The sequence below is a fragment of the Megalobrama amblycephala genome, linkage group LG2 (assembly GCF_018812025.1).
Source record: "Megalobrama amblycephala isolate DHTTF-2021 linkage group LG2, ASM1881202v1, whole genome shotgun sequence".
In the NCBI taxonomy this organism is placed as follows: Eukaryota; Metazoa; Chordata; class Actinopteri; order Cypriniformes; family Xenocyprididae; genus Megalobrama; species Megalobrama amblycephala.
Window position 1 is genome coordinate 11,467,620 of NC_063045.1, and position 20,454 is coordinate 11,488,073.

Here is a 20,454-nt window from a genome sequence, read left to right on the forward strand (position 1 = left end):
GTGTAAAATTTCTCAGTTTAAACATTTGTTACATTATCTATGTTCTATTGTGAATAAACAGCTAATGAAATATTGGCTCATGTGATTTGAAAGTCTTTTAGTTTTAATTTTATTCAAATTTAAAAAACGTCCCAACATTTCTGGAATTCGGGTTGTACGTCGCTTAGCCTATGTATTGGAAAACACAAAACATGACATGGACCACTTTTGGTGTTATATGAGATGGGGGATTCCCCAAATGAGGTGCCAGATCAGATTTTGGAAGTGCCGGATCCGGTTTATTAATAAAGCTCTTGTCAAGCCCAGCGGTGTTATACATCAGTGTGCTGCCCACAAGGCTATTGGCACCAGCTCAGGACCATCAGTTTGATAAATATTAGAACCTTATTGTGGATGGAACAGAATCCGATGGAAAAAATGATGTAGAGACTAAAAAGATGCTGATTTTAATCTGTGTATGGATGGAACTTAACCAGTGTCAGTTTAATGATTTATTTTTTGGACTTTTTTTTGCCTTTTATTGTGATAGGACTGTATAGACATGAAGCAAATTGGGACAGAGAGATCAGAAAAAGTCCACTTGCTGGGACTTGAACTCGGGTCTAGCCCAAAACACAACGACATTATATGTCAATAAGCTGCCCACAAGCCTATCAGCACCAGCTCATTGATACCAGTTTAATATTAGAACCTCATTGTATAAAGAACAGAATCTGACGGCAAAAATCCAGCTGTTGGAATCTGTTCCTCCACCCATAAAATGAGAGATGTTGATGTAGTGACTTAAAAGATGCTGATTCTAATCTGCCAAAAGACCAAAGAAATGTTATCAGCAAGATGGTGTAAAAGCGTATTTTCTTGTCCATTAGCACGCACTGCTGCTTATATCAATGGCAGAAATAAAAGCAGAATATGTGGGAGAGCTTTGCTATAGTTTGACTATTCTGTATTGGGTACTATTCTGAGGGTCATTTTGAGCCACTGAGGATGCGGGGCCCCTCCACTGGACCCATTTCAATGTGGCTGTGTGAAGCAGTGCGGCCGTAGTGTTCTGTTACTAAAACCTGGCTCCTTTCCAAAGCTAAGCATGCTCTAGTTAGGCTGATTAGAAACCTTTTTTGAAAAAAACTTGATTGCAATTGGAAGATGCTTTAGTGAGGCCATCAGGGGGTGCTCACTCACTCCCTGGCCTGTATGGCTCCTAAAGTCAGAGTGCAGTGATGGGTGCACTAGACTGTAAGAAGAAACAACCGTTAAACTGAAGTCTGATAAGGGTGGTTTCACTACAGTAGCTGTAGGATTTCCAAATGACTAAAGAAATGTTATCAGCAAGATGGTGTAATAGCATTCATTTCTTATTACCACCCACTGCTGATTACAAGAACGGCAGAAATAAGTGCAGTTAGAATAAAAGAGTATGTGTGAGAGCCTTGCTATAGTGTGACTATACTGTATTGCAATGCAGATGGTAGCTCATTCTGAGGGACATTTTGAGCCACTCAGGATGCGCTGGCCCTACATTGGACACATTTTAATTTGGATGTGCGAAACTGCGCAGTTGACCAGTCAAAATGGCTAAAGAAATGTTATCAGTGAGAAGTTGTAAAAGCGTTAATTTCTTGGTAGCTCATTCTGAGGGATATTTTGAGCCGCTCAGGATGTGCTGCCAGTCTATTTGGACCCATTTTAATGTGGCTTTGTAAAGCAGTGAAGCTGAAGCAATCCATGGCCAAACCTTGGCTCACTACTGAAGCTAACAGGCTCAAGCCAGGCCGTGACATGGATGGGAGATCTTTTTAAAAAAAAACTTGATTGCCATTGGAAGATGTCTTAGTAGGCCAGCAGGGGGTGCTCACCAGTATGGCTCCCGAGCACCGATGGTGTGAGGACCCTATTGTAATTGGTCAGTCAATTCTTCTTCTTCTCTGAAATGAGTCGCATTTTTGAGGGCCTATACATGCTCTCAAACTCATGAAACTTTGCATACACGTCAGAAGTGGTGAAAATTTACATCTGATATGGGTTTTAGAATTAGGTGTGGCAAAATGGCTCGATAGCACCACCAACAAAATTTCAATTAAGCGTCCTTCTCGCTATGTTTCACGTACAGTTATGAAATTCGATAGACAGATGTAACAGTCCAATTTCTACAAAAAATTTCTTGGTGCAAAATATGTAAAGCCAACAGGAAGTGAGATATTTTGATTTTTCTCCAGATGTTGTATTTTAACAAACTCCTCCTAGAGCTTTTTTAAATGATTAATTTATACACTTTAAACCATTACAAAAACATACAAACATAAAAAAACAAAAATTACAGAAACAGGGGAAGATGAAAATATACAATAAAACATTACAGTAAGAAGATACACTGAGGATTCTTTTCCTAGAGCTTTAATCAGATCAACATCATATTTGGTCAGTCTAATCTAAAGGCCTTTGAGATGTTAAATTGCAAACATTTTGAGTTTTCACTGAAGGGCGTCTCCGTGGCAGCCTGACAAAGTCTGATGTTTCGCCATGAAAAAGGAAGCTGTTGTAACTCAGGCATACAGTTTCCAGTCTGCCCCAAATTTTAGATATGTGATAAGAGACCTGGCCTGAACTCATTTACATGCCAATATTCAGTTAGTCATAGCGCCACCTGCTGGCAACAGGAAAAGGCATGCTTTGCACTGTAATTCACTCCCAGAAACACATGCCATGGAGTACCAAACATGCTAGAAACATGTTAAATCATGCAACAGTGCTAAAGTATGCGATTAACGCCACAAAACAGGAAGTTGTAACTAACGCATACAATGTCTGATCTGCCCCAAACTTCACGTTTGATAATAGTCCTGGCCTAAAGATCCACATGGCAATATTCAGTTATAGTCAAAGCGCCACCTGCTGGCAGCAGGAACTATGGTGCATCAAAATGACTTTGCCATATTTCTCCTCTATTTATCCACTTAAAGGACTATCGCCCATTGTTCACAGTTTTCCTAAGGCCACCGGGTTGCGGTGAGCCTGTGTGCGAGGGCCCTTTCATTGCTGCTTCTTGCAGCTTTAATTTTCAAAATGTAGTCCCTTTAAGAAAAAAATTAATTTACAAAAAGGCAGTAAGACTATATTCATTTATTATGACTGATTTAGCAACAATAACTGTAGTTATATTAATTATCATTTTGGCAACTTTATGGTATTGTTTCTTCTTTAAACCATAACCCAAAACAATGAATGTCAGATCTTCTTCGAATGAAACAGAATCATTAGGAATAGAAACACACTTCAACATAAAAGTTCTTTAAACACAAGAATGGAAGACAAGACAGGAATCCTGACAGTGACTTAGTGTTAATATTTTCATAAGAATCTAGAATCTCAAGCTTCACTTTTGACAGTTCTTGTGTAAGACTGCCCTTGTGCAACTTCTTTCTGTTATGTGCACATCATGGACACACCTTTACTGATAAGAATGATTCTGTGGTGAAATAAATACTGCAGAAAAACAAATGTAATTTATCAATTAAAAAAGTTAGTTCAGGTAAGAATTTTATATTAGCACTCAATTCAAGCTTGTAGAAATTAAAGCTTGAACTTCCAAGTATATTTTACTTGGAATTGTTACGTTTACTGTAATTCTTTAAGTAAGTATCAAAGTTATAAAATTAAGTAAAACCTACTCAACTTTCTGATAAAAATGTTTAGGTTTTGTAACTTGCTGTTTCATGACATCTGGAGTTTATTTTCTACTCAAAATGACATATTCATACTCAACAACTATCCATCAAATGTTACTATCATTGTGTATTGTCCCTAGTGAAAAAAAAGTATACTAAGTATACTTGCAGCAAGACTAATTATTAGTATATTTCAAGTGTGTTAATGATTAGTTCATTTAAAGTGTGCTATTTTGAAACAACTAATTTTGTACTAAGTATATTTAAGTTGAAATTAAGTAGTATTAAAATACAACTTTAAGTATATTTAGTATACTTATGTGTGCTAAATTGGAACAACTTCAAGTATACTTAGTACACTTTAAGTATATGTCTGTGTAGGGACTAATTACATGGTCGATTAGTGATATTAAAGTGTACTTAATTTGTGTTATAAGTATACTTTATTTGTGTTAAAAGTATATTTTTTGATATAATATACTTTGTATTATAAGTATACTTTATTTCTGTTATAAGTATACTTTTATTTGTGTTATAAGTATACTTTATTTCTGTTATGAGTACACTTTGTGTTATAAGTACACTTTATTTGTGATTTAAGTACATTACGAAATAATTACGAGTGTCTTCAGAAAACACAAGCAATATACACTGAATATATTATTTTACAGGTAATAGTATATACTGTATGCTCAGTACCTTTGGCTTATTCCAAATGTTAAACATTACGCACTTTGCAGTCAATAACAATACACTTTGTTATTACTTATACTTTGTATAATATAGTCAAGATTTGAAGCGGATCAAAACCTTTAATCAAAGTTGTCCTAACTTTTTTGATCCACTTCAAATGTTGACTACTGTACTTTGAATTACATAATCTCACACAATACAGTTGTGCTACTATTTAAATACAGTTTAACACATTTTTCCAAAGTTGAATGCATTTGTTTTCAAGGCCATTAAAATAAATAAAATGTAACATCACTAATGACGAGACTTATTTCATTGACAAATCCAATAGTTTTTATTTAAACTTAGATTCAGCAAAACTTACCATGTTTTTCATTAAAGAAAAAAAAATATTGGACCATGGTGACCCTCTATACACAAATACAAATTACACATTATATTCCATTTTCTGATGAGCTTCTCATTGTGTCTGATGGCACAATGATGACCGCAGAGACTCGTGAAGAACAGCATCTGTTGACAGAATATACCAAAGATATAAGACAGCATGTTCAACTCTTTATTCACGTTTACAATAGTCTGTCTGAATCCTACATTGAACCAATACTATTTTTGAACAGTAAATGAGGATTAGCAGCAGAGAATTGTATCAGAATGGCATGTCGATATTGTTTTCGATACATAGTCAAGCATGAAACACTTTATGAATTAATATCGTACAGAATACGGGCCGATTTGACCAATCATATGAATATTTTTTTCTCCGGTTCTTTCAGGATCGCGTAGGCCATTAGATTAGCCGGTTGTCGTCGCCATCACGGTCAGACTGCGATGTCACTTGATTGAACTGGTCAGAATCCCCAAGATTGAGCGATATATTGCGCTTTCAGTGTTTTATTAAATAAATTATACATTGCGACATTATACTTCACCTGAGTGACTGAGCGAGGGGATTCAGACGACGACCGTGACGTCAGCAGCTCTGATTGGCTGAAGGCAGTGAGCAACAAAATCTGATTGGTCACAGACCAAGTTGAAGAGACATTTGAATTCCGATAAGTTTAACCACTCGACATATTTTTTCGCATTACTTGTGCTGCTGGTGTGTTGTTTAATATAGATTTGTGTGTACGATTGTAAAATGATTCTGCCAGTGTAAACTTAATAAACATTTACACATTTGGAAATTGTATAGGCTACACTGCATATACTAAATGGGCTTGTAATGCAATACTGAAATAAATAGCACAAGTAATATAATGAATTCCAAGGATGAAGAAGTAAACTTAAAAAATATACTCAAATTTAACATTAGATACACTACAACTTCAGGATATTAAATAATGTATTTTTTAAATATACTTTCAGTGCATTGTTGCAATGATCATTTTCAGCACACTGTTAAAATATACCTCAAATATATTTTTATAAAGTGCAAATAAATACACTTTTAAAAAATAAACTGAACTTACACCTCAAGTATATTTTTCTAAAATATATTTTTTAGAAAATATACTAAAGTACAATTATTTTAAAGTGTGTTAAAAGTTGCATTGTGAAAATATGATACTAATATACTTTTTATATATTTAATGATAGTACATTTTTTGTTAGTATATTTGCAGTGTACTATAGAAAAAGGGAATATATTTAAAATACAATAAAGTATACTTTTTTTCACTAGGGGTGTACCAAGTATTGAGGTCTCTGTGTTCAGTTGGGTACCACTTTACTTCTATTATGTATATTATGTTGTCTATATCTATTGTATTATTTACTTAGAGTGTTTCTAAGTAAAGAATGCACTTTAAAAGCATGCCTTAGTTCAGTGTTATATTGTTTGAGTAAAATGTACTTGAAATAAAGTAAACTTCAACTAAGTAGAACTTCTAAAGTTACTTCTTTGATAATTTTTTTATTTTATTTTATCAAACTTAGTTAAGTATATTTGACTTAATTCCATTTGTGAAATTTAATTCAATCTGCATGCAAAAACTTGCTAAAGAATATTTACTTAATGGTTTTTCAGTGTACTTGAAACAGAGTATTGCAAAGTAAACTTCAAATGAGTAAGTAGAAATGACTCCACAAACTCTAACTGGATAAGTTAAGTTTACTTATCTTTGTTAATTTTACTTAATTTAGTAATTCCATACATGTGAAATATGTTTTTCTCTCTCTCTCTCTCTCTCTCTCTCTCTCTCTCTCAGTGTAAAAGAGCTAGACCTTGAACACTGGTTCACTCGCACACAAATGGGAACTCAAAATACGCACATGGTAACACTATACAATAAAATTCATTAGTTAACTTCATTAGTTAACATGAACTAATAATGAACTACATCATTTATTAATCTTTGTTAATGTTAATTTCAACATACATTATTAAAATCAAGAGTTGTATTTGTTAACATTAGTTAATACACTGTAAACTAACATGATAAAACAATGAACTGCTGTATTTTATTAACTAACGTTAACAAATACATTAATAAATTTCTCATGGTTAGTTAGTTAATACATTAATGTAAACAAATGAACCCTACTGTAAAGTATTACCACATATGTGTACTCTCTTACATGTTACTGTAATTCCTAATATGCCATATATGGTAAGGTTTGATCTTTGAGTATGATTGGATGCCCAGCACATCCTGGATGTTATGCTGATCTTCTGTGTATAAATATGACCCATCTTCCTTCAGTGAATCTGAGAATGTTATGGTATTACACACTGTGCCTGCTTGATTATTTTTGGTCTGACTGATAGCATTGAGTATTCAGATAGTACCTAAAAATTTGACATTAAGTAAATTAGGCACAGCTGTTTCTGGAACTTCACAAAATATTCCTCTGTGATTTTGAAGGCGACAGTTTGAAAACCAAGGTGAGTTTTTGGAACAGAGACCTACTGAATACATTAACTAAAACATTTTTGTGCTTTGTCTTTTAATGCATTGGAGAATCCCCAGTGAGCAGCATATGAGTGCATGCAGACTTTTAACTTTTCCTGCTTATTCATTTCAGGTTCATCATGGAAATGCTGAGAAGTTTTCTGCTTCTTTTCATTATCTTCTCCATGGGGAATGCACGAGGTAAACAGGACTTTTCTTTGTAAAAACCCTTGCTATTTATACATATTTAGAAATGTACAATATTCCATTTACTCATATTTGAATGACTAATTAGGGGTTTAAGGTACAATATTTTCAGCTCATAATCACACAAACCAAATAAGCTATAATAAAAATATAAAAACATTCTTTGCTGTGAATATTACAAGAACCCTAACATTTATGTACTGGATGCAGTTGAGTTAGTCCTAAAATGCCCCGCTGGATGGACAAATTTTGGAATCAGATGCTTCAAGTACTTCCCTCAATCGACTAACTGGATCACAGCAGAGGTATTGTGTTCCGACAAGGTGATTTGATCACACTATGTCTTTAAATAGATAGACGGATGGACCGAACCAACATGACATTGTATTCAATGTATACACTGATTCAATGCCATTACCATTGATTTTTTTTTTTTTTTCAATATTATTTGCGGGTGCAAAAGTGATATTGATTCAATGCGGTTAACGTTGACACATTAACATTGATTTAACATTGTTTCGATCATTGTTTGCTCTCTGGGAAACCTCTTCCGGAAGCTCAAACGTGCGGTGTAACATACGGGAATGAATGCATAGCTTAGCATAGTTCATTGAATCTGATTAGACCGTTAGCATCTCGCTCAAAAATGACCAAAGTGTTTTGATATTTTACCTATTTAAAACTTGACTCTTCTGTAGTTACATCGTGTAAGACCGATGGAAAATGAAAAGTTGTGATTTTCTAGGCCAATATGGCGTGGAACTATACTCTCATTCCAGCGTAATAATCAAGGAACTTTGCTGAAATAATCAATCAGAGCAGACTTTCTGATCAAAGATCACTTATGCTTTATACTAAAAAGATTTGATTTTGTTGCAAAGCAACAAAATCCACGTTCAGGCACTTGTTCAAAGAGTAAAACCTCTTTATTATAAGACAGGGCTACATCTTAAAAAAACAATGCGTATCATTTTCACTACATTTTCTGATCACTAGATGTCTCTTGAAAGTAAAAACTATTCAGTCATTTCCCAAACAATCCAAGAGTAAAAAATGCACCCCTGGATGATATATTTTCCTTGATTATTAGATTTTGTCTCTTTGTCTCTTTAGAGAAAATGTCAAAGTCATGAAGCGAATCTCGTATCTGTGCATAATAAACTGGAAAATGAGTTCGTGCGGAGTCTGTTGCCTTCTTCCACACCAACTTGGGCTGGTGCTCATGATGGTGAACAAGTAAGTTAAATTTTGTATCCTAAAGAGACCGGTTTGTTTATCTAAACTGAAATTTCTGCTTTACACAGTTAAGGCAAAGTTTCGAATGGTTTGACTTCAAAGCTGAATTTAATTAGCTTCTTACTGAAGTCTGACTACAGTAGTGCACTCTTTGTATTCACTCTCTTCACTCTTTAGGATGGACAGTGGTTGTGGACTGATGGAACTGGGTTTGAGTTTACCAACTGGTGCTCTGGAGAACCTAACAATTACCAACGTAATCCCGAGAGCTGTTTGGAGATCAATCGGGGCTGTGAGAACCTTTTTTTTTGTTGTTTGCTTGTTTATGAATACTTTCAATTATAATTTGAAAATTATAATTTCATATCATACGGTAACATGAAATGACTCATTTGTATTTCACAAAGTGCCTTAAGTTGAACATTCTATTTTATTTTGATTCTAACTCCACTATGATGATCAGAATAACTCATTTCATTATTCCACCCTACAGCTAACCGTTGCTGGAACGATGAAATCTGTACAGAGTCAAGGCACTATGTTTGTGTTAAGAACCTGTGAGATCATATGAAGTCATCCTGCTCCGTAGTTACTTTGAATGAACTACATTTACTTTTTCTGATCTTATCTTTACAAAAATGTTATTCTGAAGCAAATCTCTTTAAACTTTATTCTCAATATCTTCTCTGAAACACTCTTCAGATTAATAAAAGCATTGATAAAGCAAATCATGTGTATTGTGGACAATCAAATTCATTCATGTAAAAATATACATAAATATATATATAAATGTACTGTGTAGCACGGTTTGAGGATATGTTGATTAGAATGGCAATTTGCATGTTTGTTTCCAACAATGGTAAGCAAATATGGACCTCATCCAGGTCCCTATCCCATTACTATTTCGGTGAGAAACCTCTGCAAACGATTCAGTGATTGAGTGAACTGTCTGAACAAATCAAACTGAATCACAATTACAGACCATTTTCTGAACCTGTTTGACTGATCAATAGTGATTCATTCACTATTCTGGCATTTTTCTCTGGCTGGTGTAACTGTGTTTATTATGACAAGAAAATCTAAACAAAATATGATCAGATGTTGTCAATTTTTTGATGATATGAACATAATCATTATGTATTCACTTAATTCACTGATTCACTTAATTACATATTGCTCATATAAAACTCAGTGAATAAACTTTGTTTTATTGTAATTCTAGAATAAAATTCAGCACAATTTCAATCAGAAAAGATGAATGAGCTTAAAAACACTGCATACACAAAAGACTTTTAAACTCTTGTGAGTTTTAGACACACACCCACATCAAGAATCAGTGTATGCATCTCAACAATGGTGACATGCTGCAGTGCATTCTGGGAGCCATGGATGAGTTTTGTATGATGCACCCAAAATGTACTGCGGCATGAAGCATGTCACCATTACTGAGATTCATACTTTGATTCTTGATGTGTGTGTCTGAACATTGCAGGACTTTAAAAGAGATTAGTGTACAATGAATTTTTAAAGCATATAATACTCTGACAAAAAATACACCACCAGAGGGAGCTACAGACACAACATTGAAAATCTAGTGCATTTTTACTAAAAAAAATAATGAAAAACAATAAAGAAAACCCACAGATGGACTATCAGATGGCCACTTCATGCACTGTGACACTTACCTGCTCAGATTCTGAGTCGACGTGAAACCCGCTGTAGCCTTTGGTTAATGGAACATGTTTATTATCTGGAGATACAAGATTGATGTGCAGCCAGTTTGTGTATCAGTTAGTCTTGTATGTTTCATAACTACTGTAACAGGAGAACAGCAGAATAAAATAAGAACAAAGTTCAAACTAACTTTTTTATCAAATGCATTAAGCTCCACACAAAGAACACATGTGAGGCGTTGTGTGTGAAACTGTTAACAAGCAGAGATCAGGTGAACACTTTTTTTTTTTTTTTTACTATTTTAGTGAAAAATTAATTCCAGTCTGCGATCGACTCGAAGTTTCTCCTCCATTGTCCTTTTACTCTTCCATCAGGTCTAAAATTAAAGTAAAATGAGGACAGAAGTGGTTGAAAGTGGACAAAAGGTTAATGCATTAAAAAGATTTTTTTTGTATAATAAATATAATTTATTAGATGTTTAAAATGATCTATCTGGAAGTTTAAAACATAGAAATAGCAAAAAGTATTCATAATAATTGGCTTTCAGATTTAACTGATTATACTATAACTGATTCAAATGATGAAATTATGTATTTTTGATACAAGTAGATTCAGCAGACTGCCAATAAAAGTTGTTGATAAAATGAACAACACATTTAATCTGTGATTACTTGCTGAAGGATATATATAAAAAAGAGGAGCCAGTGAGAACCCATAAAGAAACCATATGCTCAATGAAGACCAGAAGTCAAAGTTCAAATTCTCCACATTTCCAAATGCCGTATAAAATGTGTTTGAGGATCCATCCTCAAACTAAAAATACACCAGTACTTGTAATCAGAGGTTCTGACAGGGTAACAGATAATTCCAGCAATGCCCAAACATGGTATTGTAACAAACCTCTAGTTGTCCTTATTAAAGAGGTTTAAGCCAGACATATATGGAGGACAGGGACCACCAGGACTTTATAGAAAAATTCTACTTGATTGACAATTGTTTTCAGAAAAAGTAGAACCCATTATTTAAATAGACATTTAAGTTCAACAAAAATCAACTTTGTATGCCCTCACTAACAAAAAAGGCGATAAACCAGTGAAATTCCAGTACTGCACTGCACTCCAGTGATTATTCCCCAAACCAACCCCGAATAAAAGTCGTGATCAGAAAAATTATTTTCTACAGTGGCAAAATAAAAAAATAAAAAATCTTAGACCACAGGGCAGCGTTGCACTTCAAAGTGCTGGTTCTGAAGTTCAACTGCTTACTGCGATGTTAGACATTTGTTTTTTGTATGTTTCAGTAGAGAAGACGAAGAAGCAAAACTTTTCCCACAAGGAGGGCAGTGATGCAACTTCTTTCTGTGAATTTTCATGTGACCCTTAAGGTGTCCTTTCCGCGCAAAACTCTTCCCGCACTGATCACATGTGAAAGGCTTCTCTCCAGTGTGGGTCCTCTCATGTGTTTTCAGGTGTTCTGACTGACTGAATCTCTTGTCACAGTATGAACACTTGTAAGGTTTATCTCCAGTGTGGATCCTCTGGTGCCGTTTCAGTTGAGCACCATCAAAAAAGGTATTTCCACAATCGAAGCACATATGATTCTTCACTCCGCTGTGTCTTTTCTGGTGTTTTTTTAAAGAAGCCAGCTCCCTAAAACTCTTCTCACACAAAGAACACACATGAGGCTTCTCCTCTGAATGAACTTTCAGGTGGTTCTTCAGCGCATCTCCCCTAAAAAAATGTTTACCACACTGATCACAGATAAACGGTCTTTCTCCAGAATGATAACGCAGATGTAACTTAAAAGTGTCTGCCTTTCTGAAACTCTTCCCGCACTGATCACATGTGTACGGCTTCTCTCCAGTGTGGATCCTCATGTGTTCCTTAAGGCCTGCTTTTTGTGTAAAACTCTTCCCGCACTGATCACATGTGTGTGGATTCTCTCCTTTGTGGTTTTTCATGTGAAGCTTAAGACTTTGTTTGTATGGGAAACTCTTTCCACACTGAGAGCAAGTGAAAGATTTTTTGGCTCTTCTTTCAGTCTGTGAGCAACTCAAAGATTTTTCTCCAGTTTTGACATGATGATGTTTCTCCTCCGCTTCACTCAGTTCTTCACTCTCCTCATTCTCTTCCATCAGGTCTAAAATAAAAGTAAGAAAGGTGTAATTTTCAGTAAATCATAAAAAGCAAAACGAGAAATGAGAAGGGAAAAGACACAAAGTGAACCCTGACATAATAGCAGAAAGAAGAGAACTGTTATACGATTCTTTAAAAAATAAATAACAGACTGGCAGGATCAGCAGAGAAATGAAACGATTGTGGTGGGAGTCTCGGCGAGATTCCAAAAAGGAGGAAAACGTAATGATGAGATCATTGTTTAAAACTGTATAAAAATGTGAGTTGCAAGTGTGATTGTTAGATGTTCTGCAGCATCTCAGCTTTGCTGTCTCAAACAGTCTGATTTTGACATCTAGAATTTTCTGACTCCCAAGATTCTTTTTAAAAGAATCTGCTCTAAAATTACACAGAGACTCATTAATCATATTAAAATGTATCAGATCATTCCAAAATGATGACAAATTTCAAATATCATTCCATTGCATAATTCTATTACATGTCTATAACCCACAAATTTGACTATTATACTTAATTATTCATGCCAGTATGAGTAATTATTGAATAGTTTATAGAAAGTATGCAATGTACGGAATAGGATTAGGGCCAAGCAATAATAAAAAAATAAAACCATCTCGAGATTAAAGTGGTTAAATTTCGAGAAAAAAACGTGTTAAATTTCGAGAAAAAAGTCTAAATAAAATGTTGAGAATAAACTCGTTAAATTACGAGAAAAAACTCATTAAATTACGAGAAAAAGGTTGAGATAAAATGCTGAGAATAAACTCGTTAAATTACGAGAAAAAACTTGTTAAATTTCAATAAAAAAGTCGAGATAAAATGTTGAGAATAAACTTGTTAAATTACGAGAAAAAACTCGTTAAATTACGAGAAAAAGGTTGAGATAAAATGTTGAGAATAAACTCGTTAAATTACGAGAAAAAACTCATTAAATTTCGAGAAAAAAGTCGAGATAAAATGTTGAGAATAAAGTCATTAAATTACGAGAAAAAACTCGTTAAATTACGAGAAAAAACTCGTTAAATTACGAGAAAAAGGTCAAGATAAAATGTTGAGAATAGACTCACTAAATTACGAGAAAAAACTCAATAAATTTCAAGAAAAAAGTCTAGATAAAATGTTGAGAATAAAGTAATTAAATTACGAGAAAAAAGTCGTTAAATTACGAGAACAAATTCGTTAAATTATGAGAAGAAATTCGTTAAATTATGAGAATTTGTTGTTCGAGAATTTTTTTCTCGTAATTTAATGAGTTTATTCTCAACATTTTATCTCGTCCTTTTTCTCGAAATTTAACGAGTTTTTTCTCGTAATTTAACGAGTTTATTCTCAACATTTTATTTCGACTTTTTTCTCGAAATTTAACAACTTTAATCTCGAAATGGTTTTATTTTTTTATTATTGCTTGGCCCTAATCCTCTTCCTTAGCAATGTCTGATATGTGTGTGATTGGTAATTAATTTTCGAAATTCTGATTTTAATAAATTCTAGGTAAAATGTATCATAAAATAAAACTAAAGACAATGTCTAATTGGTCAAACCCCCTTTGAGGGTTGGTCAACCAATAAGAGTTTAAAACTTGATGATGAATCATCAGTCTGGGTTTGTCTGAGCAAAGAGCAAGAAGAAACAAGTCATCTGACCAGTCTAGTCTCACTTCTTTTTTTTTCTGCATCATGCCACACTTTCAGGGAATCCCCATTTAAGTATGGTAAAAAATTCAGTAAAAAAACGTTACTGTATAAAGTGCTATAGACATAAAGGTGACAAAACATGTCCCGTATATTATTTGCTACTTTAACTATGTTATTTCACAGCTCTCGTGACTTTTCTAACAACCAAAAGCATTCACCATTACCACTGATGAACTGCCCTAAGATCAGTGGTGGACAGTAACGAAGTAAATGTAATTCGTTACTGTACTTAAGTAGCTTTTTTGCGTATCTGTACTTTACTGAAGTATTTCAATTTGGGGAGACTTTTACTTTAACTCCACTACATTTCAAGGTCAAATATCTTACTTTTTACTCTATTACATTTTCAAAATCAGTCGTTCCTTTTTATTTATGAGTGGATAAAAACTTAACTGGTCAAACGAGCCACCAATCACAGCACGCGTTTAGTTTTGAACTTGTTTTACTTGCCCCTGTTGTCTCCTTGGCAACAGCGCGAATATAGGGTTCAACGTGAGTGACGTGACATCACGTCAATGCAACAGGCATAACATTGAGCGCCAGTATCCTGATAAATGATGGAAGAAACTAACGTTACTGACTCTAACATGCCACAACACCCATGGCCTTATTTACGCACTTTTTTTGAAATTATTGAAAAGAAGAACGAGTCCTTCATTTTTAAGTGCCTTCTCTGCCTGCCTCGGCCCTGTACAATTTCGTCATACAAGAATTCTCCTTCCAATCTAAGGAAACACGTAGAGGTAAGCCATTTTCATTTCACAATTTTTTTTTAACGAGAAATCTAACAATAGCTTGCAGAAAACTGTTTTATTGTGTATGTTAAAATATAGACTATGTGACGTCACCATGGACATTGTACACGTCGTCAGCTAAGTTAGCTGTTTCACCATATTTCATAGTATTTGTTTTTGAAACTTTTCAAGCTGAGGGCTCTGATATTGTGAAATTCGATGTTAACATGTTATGTTGGAATATAAATTCTATTTTGAATAGTTTTACATGCAGCGTATTCAATTCCATTTAGCATTTTTCACAATACATATAGTTTCAAAGTACCTTTACAGAAAGTTTGTCTACATTACAATTTAAAGTGATCTGTTATCAGAGGTGACTGTGTCCAAGTTATCTATGTCAGAAATTTACAGTTCTAAGATAATAAAAATCATGCTGTTATTAGCTAACATCTTATTTTAATTTAAAGTAAACAATGAGCTAATTAAAGTAGTTATTACAAGTTGGGAACATAATGATTACATTATACGAAAATTTAGCATTGGTGCATGTATGATGCTAAAACAGTTGACTGGTGGAGTGCTCCTTTTTAACAGTGATTGTTATTTTCAAAAGTTCAGCTTCCAAAGACTGTGATCTAACTAAGCCTATTCTGAAAATAATGTACACTGTAGCATACATCTATGACATGCTAAAAGCACATGAAATGCTTATTTTATTTAATCAAAGAGAGGAGACTGATCTCTGGTTTAACTTAATGTTTTGAATGTTTCCTTTTTGCAGAGAAAACATGGTAGCCACATGCAGAGATATATTGCCCTAACAGCGCCAAGGAAAAGAAAAATGGAGAGCGAGGAGGCTCCTTCAACCTCCAGACAGTTGAAGTTGAGAGAAACCAAGCTAGTCACACAGAAGAATGTTGATCATGCAGTGTTGAATTTTGTGATCCAGAGTCTACAACCCTTTAGTGTGGTGGACCAGCCATCATTTCAAGCTTTCTTGCATGAACTTCAGCCTAACGCCTCTCTCATGTCAAGGACCACTCTGCGACGTAAGATGGATGAAGCAGTACTTGAAATGAAGAAAAATCTAAAAAAAGCAATGTCAGGGATCGATTTCATAGCAACGACAACAGATTGTTGGAGTTCAAGGAGAAGAGGTTTCATCGGTGTCACTGGCCACTGGGTTGATCCTAACAGTCTGGAGAGGTGCTCAGTAGCACTAGCATGCAGGCAGCTCAAAGGTTCGCACACTTTTGATGTTTTGGCTTGCACACTAAATGACATACATTCTGAATTCGGCATACAGAATAAGGTTGTTCGAACTACTACGGACAATGGGTCAAATTTTTTAAAGGCATTTCGTATATATGGACAGCAAGATGAGAATAATAACTCTGCTTCAGGTGAGGCTGAAGATGATGAGATCAGTGACGAGATGTGTGGTGATGATGTGGACGTGGATGTGGATGGTGTTGAGGTGGACTTTGTAGAGGTCACAGCTGTTTTAGATGAAGATGATGGCTTACAATTCCAACTTCCGAAACATCATCGATGTGCCTGCCATTTATTAAACTTGGTTTCCACAGTGGATGCAGCAAAAGCCTGTTCAAATGAAGCCTACAAGAAGCTGTCCCGATCAGCATTCGCTAAGTGTCATGCACTATGGAATAAGTGTGGCAGATCTGCTGCTGCTGCAGAGATTATAGAAGACACTTGCAAAATTCAGCTGATCCGCCCCAACGCAACAAGGTGGAATTCCTTATTTCTCGCCATTGAGAGAATTCTTCGTATAATTAAAGATCAGGGAGAGGGGGCTATCAGAACCGTCTGCACTTCATTCAAGTTGCCAATGTAAGTGCTGTTTTTTTTTTGTTTGTTTGTTTTTTTCCTTCCATTTCTTTAAATTCATGTTCCAGTAAAGATAATGGTAAACACCATGTTTTTTTTGTTTTTTAACTCATTACTTTGAATAGTTGTTTGACTACTCCATGCTCAGTAAGGATTGGATAGGAGTAGATACTGGGAGAAGTACAAGAATTTATGACTCTTGAGGGCCTAGTAATTCCACTGTTTGTAAAATGACACACACACACACACACACACACACACTTAAAATTGTAATGACATGAAATTATGAATTGTTGTTGTTTCAATGTGTGATAGGCTGAGTCCAGTTGAAATTGCCTTTCTGGAGGAGTATGCCAGGACCATGAGCCCCGTTGCCAAAGCCCTCAACATTCTTCAGGCTGAAATCGATGTTCAGATGGGATGGCTTCTGCCTACTCTGACCCTCCTCATCTCGAAACTTGACCGAATTGGCATTACCTCCAAGGTACTGCAAACCTCTGGTTGGTGCCCTACAAGAAGGCCTGCAGCAGCGGTTTGGAAACATGCTGGTAGAGCCAGAGTTTATTGCGGCTGCAATACTTGTCCCGAAATTTAAAACATCCTGGACATCGGATGAAAGCATTGTCAAACTAGGTAAGATTATTTTATTTTTATTTGTAAAAGTGTCATTAGTTAAAGATTCTGAGAAACTGAGCCAAATGTTTTTTTTTTTAAGATATCCAACTAAAATTTTATCTTGACATTCTCAATTTGTTTAGGTTTGTTTAAATACTGTTCTTTTGACATTTTAATCTGGAGAAATGTGTGATTATAGTAAAGTTTTGATTCTTAGCATCTATGCGAATGTCCATTTCAGGCCTGGACTACATCAAGGACCATCTGGAGGAAGAGACTTTGAATCATCCGCCAGCTGATGATCCAGTGGCTCTGAGGAAGAGGACTTCTTTGCGAGCATGAAGCCTACTCATGGTCAGGAAGGTATCAAGCAGTTAGATGGCTACCTTGCCTGCAAAGCTGATGACAAAGACATTCTCAAGTCCTTCCCATCAGTCTGTAAGTTGTCTTTGAAGCTCAATACTGCTTTACCCGCCTCTGCAGCTTGTGAACGTCTTTTCAGCACAGCAGGGCTTATTTTCAGTCCCAGGAGGGCAAGAATGGACTCACACAACTTTGAGAATCAGCTCCTTCTCAAGCTGAATAAAAGATATTGCCACTTTAGTTAGATCTTCAGTGCCATAATGTACTAGCATGCTCACCAAAAGTACACTTAATGGAATGCTGATTAATAATGTTTACTGCCACAACTATTGTTCATTGCCATTTGAGGCTTGTTATTTTAGTATGTCACTTGTGATGACAGGTTATGTAATTTGTTTTGAGATTTTCACACTATGCTGAGGTCACCTTAGTTGATATATTTTATTTATTTATTTAATTTAATTTTTTTTACCAAGTATCACCAGGTTTCATGTGAAGCAGTATAGAGTTAATAATACACAAATACTGACAATTACATGTAAAAGCATTACTAAATATTGTTCCTGACTGTGTGGGGAAATTCATAACTGAAATAGTATTATATACACTACTATATGCAGTTGTGACTGGCAAGTGCATTTCTTCTGATCACAAACACTAGTTCCTATTACAGTGAATCTGATATGGCCAGTTTATATTTATACACAGAGACATTCAGATATGATATAGTAAAGGAAAACTCATGTTAACCTGTGTTTTGCAAGTTTAAGTTTAAATAAAAACTTGGATAACTGTTACAAATAAATGTTAAACTGAAACTACCTGCTCTCAAGTCCTGTTATTTCATTTAGTTCTAAAGGAATTTTTTGTGCTTATGAAATTTTTTTATAGACATCAGTGTCTGACTAATTAATGTCATTTTATTAATAGATTGGTGTGCCAAGAGTGACATTAGAGTCTTTATGTAGACTGAGTTAAGCAAGAGTCTTGTGACAAAAATGATAATAGGACATTATAGCCATAAAAAAAGCACTGTACTTTGATACTTAAGTACATTTGAAGGCAAGTACTTTTGTACTTTTACTCAAGTGAATGTTTAAAGGCAGCACTTCTACTTTTACTTGAGTAATATTTTACCTTGGGTATCTATACTTTAACTCAAGTACATGGTATGTGTACTTCGTCCACCACTGCCTAAGATTTATAATCTTCAGCATCATTAATGAAGAATGATGAATAAACACCAACCTCTTTGTTCTTCAGTTTCTTCATTTTCCATTCTGCAGGACTCTGGATCACTCATGTTCTCACTGTTCTTTCATGAACTCTCTTATTCACATGTAGGCTGATGAAAATATTCCTGTAGGAGGAGCTTCACGGAAGATGATTTGCTGTGAGACAGAAGCAGATCTGCAAAAATAAATTATCGAATTGATATTTTCAATAATTTACACATTTTAAGCATTTGTGTTGTTTGACTATCCATCTATCAAAATGTAAAGTCACTGAATTAATTTTTATTTTATACCACAATTATAATGATCCAAATATAAATAATGTTAGAATAAAATAAACAGAAAATTAAACAAACTTAGAAATAAATGAACAGATTTGCAAATAACAGTCCACTTGATTTCAACCTCATTTAACTTCCCATGTACTTGTGCTTTATTTTTGCTGTTTTATATGAAAATGAGGAATTAGTCACAGACCATAACAAAATAAATGTTCTTAAGATATGAGTTTCTTATAGATATCAAAAGTGGTGATGGTAGTTTGCCTCTGTCTTTGACACCAGTGAAATAAATGGCACATGTCATCTGAAGACATCAGCATAATTAATGAGGTGATATGTGTTTGTGGCAGAAACAGACAGTTTGAGTCAGGATGTATGATGCTGCTAGAGTACAAAACTGCTTTATAGTATTATTGCTCACAATCTAGTAGTACATTTGTAAATAATACTCACAATAAAACATCAATAATACATCAAAACAAATACAAATGGCAAATACTTAACTTCAGTACAGTAGCATAATGTCTATATGAATCTATAGTTCGAGGACATTCATAGCGTATCAGATCGTTGTGCAGGAAATGAAAATGCTCATAAAACCTTAAAAATTAAGAGCTCGACAGAGTTTCAATATTTACTCTATCAAACTTCACATTTATATACAGATTCACGTTTACCTTTGATGGTGGATTTAAAAGGTCCCTCGTGGCTACTCACAGACTCAATATGAATTATTTGGCAGTAACAGTTAAACTATATATTTTAATTATAACAACGTAAAGTAACCTACAGCGATGACGTCACCTTCTTCTTCTTTTTCTTCTTCTGTTGTTTTGTGGGGGTTGGCACACCAACCTAAATGGTGTATTCCCGCCACCTAATGGATTGGAGTATGGAGCGAGTTGGGAAGCAAGGGATGTGTACCCATGGCTGTTATGGAATGACAACATTTAAAAATAAATAAATACACAAATAAATATACAAAGAAATGTAAAAAAAAAAAAATAATAATAATAAAATACATAATATACAAAGAAATGTAAAAATAAAATAAAATAAATAAATAAATAAATAAATAAATATATAAGTTTGACTTGCCGCCAGCTACTGGCAGTTTTAGTTTCATATAGAATATAGGTTTCTTAAATCATTTTATATTTTATACATTAATACCTAA

The 20,454-nt window shown here is 34.5% G+C and overlaps 2 protein-coding genes across 6 annotated transcripts; one reads left to right on the forward strand and one right to left on the reverse strand.

The window, feature by feature from the left end:
* The first annotated feature begins 7,052 nt into the window (after nt 1-7,052).
* Nucleotides 7,053-9,426, forward strand: LOC125263597 (type-2 ice-structuring protein-like). 2 transcript variants are annotated; one of them, XM_048182655.1, is made up of 6 exons: nt 7,053-7,245; nt 7,386-7,453; nt 7,670-7,764; nt 8,573-8,695; nt 8,873-8,987; nt 9,189-9,426. In XM_048182655.1, exons 2-6 carry the CDS (start codon nt 7,393-7,395, stop codon nt 9,254-9,256), a joined length of 462 nt encoding a protein of 153 aa, XP_048038612.1. In that variant the 5' UTR covers nt 7,053-7,245; nt 7,386-7,392; the 3' UTR covers nt 9,257-9,426. The 2 variants fall into 2 exon arrangements, with proteins under 2 accessions (XP_048038612.1, XP_048038613.1); XM_048182656.1 differs by lacking the exon at nt 7,670-7,764.
* A 461-nt stretch (nt 9,427-9,887) lies between these two features.
* LOC125263581 (zinc finger protein 239-like) lies at nt 9,888-20,177 on the reverse strand. 4 transcript variants are annotated; one of them, XM_048182628.1, is made up of 3 exons: nt 20,068-20,177; nt 19,010-19,171; nt 9,888-12,508 (listed from the first exon to the last, which is right to left on the reverse strand). In XM_048182628.1, exons 2-3 carry the CDS (start codon nt 19,062-19,064, stop codon nt 11,631-11,633), a joined length of 933 nt encoding a protein of 310 aa, XP_048038585.1. In that variant the 5' UTR covers nt 19,065-19,171; nt 20,068-20,177; the 3' UTR covers nt 9,888-11,630. The 4 variants fall into 4 exon arrangements, with proteins under 4 accessions (XP_048038585.1, XP_048038586.1, XP_048038584.1 ...); XM_048182629.1 differs by having other exon boundaries at nt 19,010-19,152; nt 20,068-20,174; XM_048182627.1 differs by having other exon boundaries at nt 19,010-19,152; nt 19,955-20,144.
* Nucleotides 20,178-20,454: the final 277 nt, after the last annotated feature.

Bases quoted from the DNA above. Each gene is read 5' to 3' on its own strand.
- LOC125263597 (XM_048182655.1), top strand. From the start codon at position 7,393: ATGGAAATGCTGAGAAGTTTTCTGCTTCTTTTCATTATCTTCTCCATG. The intron at 7,454-7,669 runs GTAAACAGGACT...TACTGGATGCAG, and splicing joins CTCCATGGGGAATGCACGAG to TTGAGTTAGTCCTAAAATGC. The intron at 7,765-8,572 runs GTATTGTGTTCC...TTGTCTCTTTAG, and splicing joins CTAACTGGATCACAGCAGAG to AGAAAATGTCAAAGTCATGA.
- LOC125263581 (XM_048182628.1), bottom strand. From the start codon at position 19,064: ATGAGTGATCCAGAGTCCTGCAGAATGGAAAATGAAGAAACTGAAGAA. The intron at 12,509-19,009 runs GTTGGTGTTTAT...CTTTTATTTTAG, and splicing joins AGAAACTGAAGAACAAAGAG to ACCTGATGGAAGAGAATGAG.